We start from the raw sequence: 9,871 nt of genomic DNA on the forward strand, positions 1-9,871 counted from the left end.
ATAGTATTACGGATTACTGATATTTCTTACTTTTATTCCATAAAACTATTACTGTTATTAAATAAATATGTTTACTGATTATTTAAATTGTAAAATAAAAAATATATTATTTAAAAACCAAAATATCGCCATGTTATAATTAAATTTAAAGCCGATATCTAATATTATAAAGTAAAATTCACAAAATATTTTAAAAGATAAATATATTTACGGTTTTTTGGTATAAAACCGAATAAACCGAAAACCGACGGTATATAAACCGAACCAAACCATATTAAATATGTTTTTAATATGGTAGATATTTTTTATAAACCGAAACACCGAAAAAACGAAAAAACCGAACCGAAACCGAACCGATATCCGGATTGAACACCCCTAATTCTAAGGCTAATAATTTCAGGGTAAAAATTAATATATTTCCAATTATTTAAAAATTACTTTTTAAAGATGTTTTGTGCTCTCTCCCTATATTTTTACATTGAGCCGTCACCATCTATACATTTCGTTTACCTTTCCGGTGTGTGGGATTCTCACCATCACCGAAAAAGACTCACATATTTGCTCTTGTTCTTCCTCACTTTTTTCTCCTCTTCTTCCTTAGATTTCAGCTCATGTTAGGAACTTCATCTCCTTGGGTTGAGTCGAGTTTAGTCGTCTTTAAAGTTGTTTTCCTCGTCGTTGGCTTACCATCGATAGTCCATTCTCGTCTTGGTTTTCAAGATATGAGTTTTGGTGATCTGACTTCTATAGCCCGAGGACGGTTCCACGATTTGATGATTTTGTTTTGTGACAATTTTGTTTTGTCTACCCTTCCATCTATGTTCCCTCATCTCGTTGCAGCTTTCATCGCTGCTTGCGTCTCTGTGACTCTCCCATTCGCCATGTTTGCCACTCTAGGTTTGGATAGTGTTCTCCTCCGAGTATGCTCTGTAGATTTGGAAGAATGTTTCTGGTCTCAAGTCTGGGCTCTGGTTTCTCTGGGGTTGGCTTATGTTCTCCCTCATTCAGGTTGTTCTCTTCTTCCCTTGCTTCCCTTAGTATAAGTGTGCGGTATTAGTCTGTTGGAGCTTTGGTCCCTACTATCCAGAGCTTTGTGGTTCTTCACCGGCATAGGCGTCTTGTTTGTGCTTGTTTAGTTTGTGAGGTGCTTCTTACCTCTTAGCTGGTGGTTGTGCTTATCGTTCGTTATGTATGTCTCTTCCTGATTCGTGGTGATTTTGGCCTTCTGTTGATTATTCTTCCTCTAACCCGTTTTCTTGGTTCTTTGCATTGGTCTTTGATCACGCTCCTTTGTGTTCGAGGGATTGCTTTATCTCAAGATTATCTTTCTACATTTTTCTGACTTTTGATTGTTCTGGCCAAGACACTCTTATGATTGTTAGTTTTCGTTCTGGATCGCCTTTGAGCTCTGGACCTTTATTGAGTTAGTGTTACTTTAGCATTATTTTTTTGTAATTATGGAGGTTTTATGTTTAGATTATGTGTTCTGCTTTAGTTTGGTTAATATTAAGATAAATATATAGTTGTAAATGAAATAATAGAAAATAGTAAAAAATAATAAAATAGCGAAAGTTTATGTTATTTTTAGCTGTGAATAAATTAAATATTTAAAATATATTTATATTTGTTTTACTTATTTCTTTATTCGTTTTACAATTTTTTGAACAATAAAATAGATTATCAAACTTCAAATGATGATGGTTAGTGTGAGAATGATTAGATAGTGCATAATTAGAAAAAAGTGAACCAAATTGAAATAATCTAAAAGAAGAAGGATCTAAAATATAAAAAGACAAAAAAAAGTACACATGTCAACAAACCCCCCCCCTTCCACATATCATAAGAAGAGAGAAAAGTCTACTTTATATATTTAAAATATATTTATATTTTTTTTACTTATTTCTTTATTCGTTTTGCAATTTTTTGAACAATAAAATAGATTATCAAACTTCAAATGATGATGGTTAGTGTGATAAGGATTTGATAGTGCATAATTAGAAAATAGTGAACCAAATTGAAATAATCTAAAAGAAAATGATCTAAAATATAAAAAGACAAAAAAGAGGACACATGTCAACAAACCCCCCTTCCACATGTCATAAGAACAGAGAAAAATCTACTTTATATATTTATATTTTTTTTACTTATTTCTTTATTCGTTTCGCAATTTTTTCAACAATAAAATAGATTATCAAACGATGATGGTTAATGTAAGAAAGATTAAATAGTGCATAATTAGAAAATAGTGAACCAAATTGAAATAATCTAAAAGAAAAATGATCTAAAATATAAAAAGACTAAAAAAGAGGACACATGTCAACAAACTCTCCTTGCACATATCATAAGAAGAGAGAAAATTCTACTTTACATATATATATATATAGATAATACTAATACATATATATATATATATTGCATATGAAGCTAGGATTTGCGAAGACGTGTTCATATAATGGTCGGATTTAACCAATACAGGTTGCACAAAACGTTTCCAGATTTTACCAAGAATCATTACACACATGTATTGTAAACAAATAGCATGCATATATTTGTGATGATCACTTTTTAGATGCATATATGAGAAGCGTACAGGGTTGTAAGTGAAAAAAAAAAAAAATACTAATTCAGCTATGAAATACGTATTTCATACTACAAACTTTAGCTACGGATTTAAGTCTTTGCAAACTATCTTAAATCAAAATCGACGTAAACATAAATTTGGGTTTGGGTCTAAAAAAATGTATGTGGTAAAGTACTTATAAGGATTTCTTGAGAACTGGACCGAAAAAATTGCAGTTGAAAAGCCAAGACATTCACCGAAACGTCTTCAAAGCCAGGCTTCATGAAAATTTCATAAATGAAATTAAACTGATATCAACTTAAAATCGATGGAACACGAAGTTAATGTGAAATAAGTTTCAAGACTGACAATTTACAGTTTCAGCTAATCTCTAACATATATATAGATGTTCATGCACTTTTCTCTCTTATATAACACCAAAGATAAACTAGAAGCAATAATGAAGACCTCCATTGTCTTCTTCGTAGTCATTCTCTCCATTTCTGCTATCTCCTTAGCCAAGCAGAGCTCTCTGGAAGCTTGCATAAGAAGTAACATTGCCCGGTCACTCTCTCCTCCTTCAAAAACATCTAATTTCGAGGTGTCAGACGAATTGTGCAGAGATGAGGCACGAGCCATCATGTACTACTTGAGACTTAACAAAGAGTTCCCACCATACTACGTCCAGGCGTTGTGCAATATATTTGGAGATGATGAAAAGAAAGTGAAGGTATACGTTACTAAGACATGGATGAATCATTCCAAGAAGCTCCTCAATAGCTTAACATGCATGAGAAGAACCACACTGGTAACCAAGATTAAGAGCCCTGTGGAAGATTGCATACGAAGAAAAATTGCTCCATCACTCTCTCCTTCGCCTTCCCACACATCTCATTTCGATGTTATGAAAGACCAGTTATGCAGAGACGAGACACGCATTATTATGTTCTTCTTGAAAATGAACGGGAAGTTCCCAACTTACTACGTTGAGGCATTGTGCAATATATTTGGAGGCGACGACAAGAAAGTGAAAAATTACGTTATGAAGAAATGGTTGGATCATTCGGAGAAGCTCATCAATAGCTTAACTTGTGTTTCTTGATAAAAGATAATATAATTTTGATGGATCAAAACAATTCAAAAAATTTAAGAGGAAAAAACAATTAACTGCTTTTCTTCACTACAGTTTTAAAAACCGGATTGAATGATGAACCCGTAAAACATATGACTCCTGGTCCAACCTTTTAATAACATTTTTTTTGATGAAATTTTGAATTTATTTATCATCATTAAGAAAAATTTACAAAGAATGCTTTTCTAAAAGAATGAGGTTCTGTATATCTAGAGAGTGTAATAGAAAATTAACTGAAACTCCTTTCCTAACCAAAGACCTCAAACCACCTTCTCATGAGTCCTTCAAGCCTATGATGACCCTTATAACCCAGCGAGGTGATCCGATTCTTGACAACCTTATTTACCATACAGACCAACAGATCTGTTCCTTTAATCCCCTGTTGGTGCCTTCGGAGATTTCTCTCCCGCTAGACATGATAAATAACCACTTGAAACAGTAGTCGAATGAGAATCTAGTCCAGAAGTGAATAAGCTCCTAAACACACTAACCTGAGCATATCTGACCAATCTGGATTTATTCTTCTTCCTATGAGCCTGCCTGCAACTCTGTCCCAAATTGTATAAGAATAGGGACATGCGAAGAATAGGTGGTCACGAGTTTCATCCCTGTCCCCACAGAGAATGCATCCTTGCGTAATCCCCCACTGCCTCTTTCGATCTCCAGTTGGGAGCCTGTTCTGTATTGCAAGCCAAGCGATGAAAGTACATCTAGGAATCCCTTGTTTAAACCACACCCCGTCACTCCAGTTTACTGCTTCTTTCTTGCAGCGTATTTGTTCCCAAGTTCGAGCAGAAGAGAAGTACTCCTTATAGTCATCAGTATCATGCTTCCAGAGAAATTTATCATCTTTCATCTGCGGGTCGGGGACTGGCTCTGCTCAAATTTTGGCTTGAAGCTCCTGGAAGTGGCGGCTTCTCTGGCCCCTTATACTCCACTGGTTCTGGCGAACGGCATCATAAACCCTTCACTGCGAAGAATCCCCAGATAACGTGTGCCAGTTCCACCTCTTACATCAATAAGTCTGCCAATTCTCAGCCAATCATCATGCCAGAAGAAAGCTCTAGCCCCATTACCAACTTCCACCCTGATGAACTGAAAAGCCAGAGTATGCATCTTAAGTAGCTTCCTCCATATCCATGAACCCGTTGACTCGTCACACACATCCCAGGAGATAATGCCGAGTCCATGAAACCCACAAGGAATCTGACATATTAAATATGCGACAGATCAAGCTGAGAGCAAATACCCTAACTGAATCCCTGAGTCTCCTTATCCCTAGCCCCCCTCCGACTTAGGATAACACAAATCCTCCCAAAGAACTTTAGCTTCGTGAGTCTGATTAGGATCACCCGACCACAAAAAAGCACTACAGAGCCTTTCAATTGTATCCAGACATGTCATTGGCAAGATAAATGCTTGGCTCCAGAAGTTACCGATGCTGAAAAAATGGAAAGCGGCTACTAGGGTTTTCTTTTTTCGACAGGGGAGATGAAAGAAGACAGGGATATTTTTGTCTTTTTAAAACTAAGGATTGATATCTGCATATTTGGGAAATTTCAAATTGTGATTTTAAAATGAACAAACTACTAGCCCAAAGCCAACTGAATCAATAATTTTTTTTTCATAATAATAACATTTTCTTTGGCTTTTAATAATTAATATAATATTTGTTGGATTAAATCAATTTAAAAATATTATAGTGTTTTTTTCATTACTGTTTTGAAAACCAGACCTGATGATGAACTGGCAAAACATATTAGTCATGATTCAACCCAGTTCAACCAAATTCTAATTATAATTTTCACTATTATTAAATGTATACTTATAATACTATTATTATATGTATACTTTTAATAACATCACAACAAAATATATACATAGTTATAATCACATATGTATATATATTTCTATAATATTGTCCATTGTATTAAATGCTCAAAAACAAAATACTGATGATCAATTAGTTTTTTCATTCCATTAATGTCTTCCATCTTATTATTTTCTAAATCTATTTTTTAAATTGTTCATACCCACTATTTTTCTTCAATTTTTAATTCAAGTTTTGTTTAATTTGAATTCAATAGATACGAGTTGAAGGCACAAGTTAGATGGTGAGTTATTTTGAAAGACATTTATTGATCTGTTTGTAAATGTCTCATCTCGGTTTTTCGTCTTTTCCTTCTATTGTTGATTTTTTTCTTTTTTCTCCAAGTCAGCATGTTTTTTTGACCGCTTTTGAGTCAATTAGGTTGACATTTGTGTACTCGATGGGCCTTGTCCTATTGATGCAATCCATCCAACAATAAACCCCCAGCTTATCGCTAGAGACAAAATCAATCTCGATGAATTTGCAAGAGTATGTTCTAAGAGTAAAGAACTCGGCACTTGCCTTTCGAATGAATCCAAGCTTCCATCTCGGCGCATTAGTAGGCTACAATCCGGTTCTCCGTGAACTATCCTAGACCTGGTTTAAATTAATCATACTGCTTTAATTCATAAACCGGATTTTGGTTTACTCCGAGAAGTGGAGTCAGTGCTCCTCGAAAGGCAGAAAATCGTGCCACCATTATAGGTTTCGTACATGTCTTTTCATTTTTCGAGCCGTAACACTATAAATAAAGGATCATGTTCCTATTTCCCCACTTCTCTTCACAATTTAAGGCAATATTCTCTAAAAACTCTCTCCACCTGTTTATCACATTTTATTTTTTTTCCTATCCACCACCATAGATTAGCTAGATTTCTCCGATCTGCATCGAGTTCATCAACTGTTCTTCCTGAGAAAATGGTTTCGATCCGAAGATGCTCGACAAATAGGAACAAGAAGGTCACTTACCCGAATCCAGATTCATAGGTGGATACCGTCCCGTTAATGATCTATCAAGGATTAATCAAAGCGCCTTGAGAGACACTGCCGGGCTAGACTTCGATCAACTTCAGTTGGTTTTTCATGCTGAAGAGACGTTCAGAGCAGATGGGATTGTCAAGATGAAGCAAACAATCATATGGAAGAATTTCCTTACGTCGGCTTTAACCCATAAAGCACTAGAGAGGAAATTCGACATTTCTCGCAAAAAACGCGGTTTATCCATTATAGTGTAACTGGATACCAGCCTGAGATTGACGAGGCCAATATTCGTCCTCTAACCATAAACGGATAAAACGAGGCAGACATTCAGTCGAGATGGTCAAACTTTGTGAGTGTGAAAGAACTCCTTGAGAAACTCAGCATCTCTCCTAATTTCACGTTTATCATTCCACAGCCCGATCAATGTCCGTGGACCCCTCCAATAGGTTATTCTTCCATATACGAGTCTTGGTTCTCGAAAGATGCTAAGATGTGGTTTCATCCCTGCGACTCATTACGGCCTACTGCAGAAGGCGAGACATCTCTCTCTCTCTCTCTCAACTGATAACGGGTTATATTAGGATTGTTGTAGCACTGATTGTCATGGATGATGCGATCAATGTTTCAGTGAGCCTTAGGCTCTTCTAGGAAAGGAAAACAGTTATGGTGGACCAGAATGGTTATATCTACATAAAGATGAGGACCGAGAACAATATCCTGACCGGATCCCTCAAAAACTCGCAACTGATTGTGTCATTAGGTTTATGTTTGGATCAACCGAGTCACCTTTGTGGAACTACCAATCGATTCTTGAGTGTTGTGGAATCTGAGAGTTGGTAGATAGACAAAATCGTACCTATCTTCGGAATAAAAAGATATTGATTCTTTTAACCTTCTTTTTCTTTTATTTTTCAGTTATGCATCCTAATATGATGGCAAATTTGGAGAACTTTTTCAAGACATTGTAAAGGCCGCAGCTCTCAGTCACCAAACTTGGTCGAAGATCATTGACAAAATGATCAGACTTTTTCTTGCGCATATAGATAAAGGTAATCGACGGTCCTAAGTCTTAACTTTCTTTTTACATTTATGATTATATCCTCCATTCTTTGGAACATTTTATTTTACGCAGCTGAATGGGCTTCTAAAATCCCTTGCTCAAGAGACCGCAGAAAGAGACTGAACGTTTAAAAATGATTAAGGGCAAAGTAAAGAAGAACATCCTTATTTATGCCGACTATATTGGGAAAGTGGTGGATCTGATCAGTGTTATGAATCCGATGCAGATTCTTGACAGATGGCGTCCCAGACTCCCACTCTTCCCGTTCCGACTGTGAAGCCATCCAAGTCATAGAAGAAGAAAAGCAAGTCGGTGAAGAAGGAAAAACAACAAAATTGGTAGAGATCTTCAAAATTTGCTAAGGAGAACGTATAGATTTCCTACTGAACAACCTCCACCTCCTGTTGACAATACAGAGAAAGGTGCCAAAGAGTCTGTTTGGCCATCCAACATTCATGCACACAAGGAGGAAGAGACTTCTAATGCAGAAAAGATCCTATCGCAGAGAGGATCGTTCCGGCCGCTGCCAAACGTGCACTTGGCGACGGCTCAGTACCCCCCCCCCCCCCCCCCCCCCCCCCAAAGGTCTCGCGTTGAGATTTCTGATAAAAGGATACTCCACTAGTGAATGACCAGGATGCGCTTTCCGATCTATTCTGGCAGATCAGAGGTGGAGTGCGAGGTTTGCCAGAGGTCTCAGAGTTAGCGTTTCTAAACAAATACAAGGTAATAATTTGTGCCTGGTCATTGCAAAACTTTAAGCTTTTACTTTACTTTTTCTCTTTCTAACTCATCTTTCTAACAACAGTACATGACACATATGAATGTTATGGTTGCAGACTACAAGGTTGCACTGAGAAAGATAATCGTTGAACTCTGCAAAGTCCAAAATGTTGTTAAGGCCAAAACTGAGAAATATCAGAGGTTCCAAGGAATAAATGCAAGAATTTCTTGACAAGGATAAGAAGATAGTGACCAAGAAGAACTGTGCCCTTACTGAGCTCAAGTCAGCGAACAAGAAACTCGTGAAGAAGGAGGAGGCGATGAATGCCTCTGATGTGGTGGTTGTGTAGCTGACATCATAGAGGTACACTATTGCTTTGACTCTAAAGGAAATGGACCAGGTGAGGAGCTCTCGTGAACAAGAAGTTACCTTGGAAAGCCGTGTTGAGGCTGCGATGTCGGAAAAATTTCATGAACGCTTGGAGAAATTTCGTAAGCGTATAGCAGAACAAAGGTTGTGCAGAAAAAGTGATATCACTCAAATTACCTTAAAAAGTGATTTTACTCTCTTAAATAAGAGGTTCAATTGTAGTACTTAGTGATCGAATCCACAAGGAGTTAGGGCACACGATAGAACTTAAAAATTTGTGATTAAGCTAGGTAAAATATGAAGACAGTAAATAGCAAGCAAAGCGAGCAAAGCAGTTGTTCAGTGATTGGTTTTAGGCTTGTAAACAGTTATTAGGAAGCTCTAGATCTAGGGTTTCTATTTAGGTAATCAGGATTATAGAGGTATAGAATACTTAGGTTGTCAATCCTAGAACTCGACTTCTTATGTAAAGATATCGAGCTTTCACATGCGAGTCTTATGTTTTGACTAAGTCTAATATCTCAGCTGTCGCTTGTTGATACAGATCGAACGTCGATCGAGGTTATGGTAAGAACGTCGATCGATATTCTCTTATAGTTGATCGATAGGTTCACTAGTATTGTTTAAATCAGCTTTCGCTTGTTTCTAAACAATCCTAGCTCAAATGAATTAATTCTGGTGCAGAATCTACCCTCGTAGTTGTCCACAATCCTAAGTTCAGGGTTCTAGTTAGATACTGTAGAACACATGCATTAATAACAATTCATTGAACGATATTTATCACCTTAGACATTCTATATTTTGGGCTAATCCCTCATAACCTGTTTAAACCCTAAAATCTTACAAGTGAATTACTCAGGCATAGCAAAGTAAATAATAGCAACAATATGAATAAACTGCAAGAGAGAGAAGGGAATCAGAAACATTCACACCCCTCTAAACCGCAGAAAATCATTTCAATCATTTATTATTATAGATGCCGAAGAGAGATAGAGAAGGGAATCAGAAACACACATACTTTTACCTTCCAGACTAGTACAAGGAATCCGATCTAATGTATACCAAACCCTAAGACAAGCAAATTAACCTCAGTTAGGTTGGAGATCAGCTAGAGAGTGGTTAGATTATAAGATTCATAAATAAACTAAATATCAGTAAACCTCCCCCAGACTAAA

General features: G+C 36.5%; 1 protein-coding gene across 1 annotated transcript; it reads left to right on the plus strand.

Moving 5' to 3' along the window:
• Window positions 1-274: 274 nt before the first annotated feature.
• On the plus strand, window positions 275-8,104 carry LOC111203755. The gene has a single exon (XM_048751657.1). The coding sequence runs from the start codon at window positions 2,967-2,969 to the stop codon at window positions 3,660-3,662; it is 696 nt and encodes a 231-aa protein (XP_048607614.1). The 5' UTR covers window positions 275-2,966; the 3' UTR covers window positions 3,663-8,104.
• Window positions 8,105-9,871: the final 1,767 nt, after the last annotated feature.

Source organism: Brassica napus, chromosome C3 (genome assembly GCF_020379485.1).
Source record: "Brassica napus cultivar Da-Ae chromosome C3, Da-Ae, whole genome shotgun sequence".
NCBI classification, from domain to species: domain Eukaryota; kingdom Viridiplantae; phylum Streptophyta; class Magnoliopsida; order Brassicales; family Brassicaceae; genus Brassica; species Brassica napus.

Bases quoted from the DNA above. Each gene is read 5' to 3' on its own strand.
- LOC111203755 (XM_048751657.1), top strand. From the start codon at position 2,967: ATGTTCATGCACTTTTCTCTCTTATATAACACCAAAGATAAACTAGAA.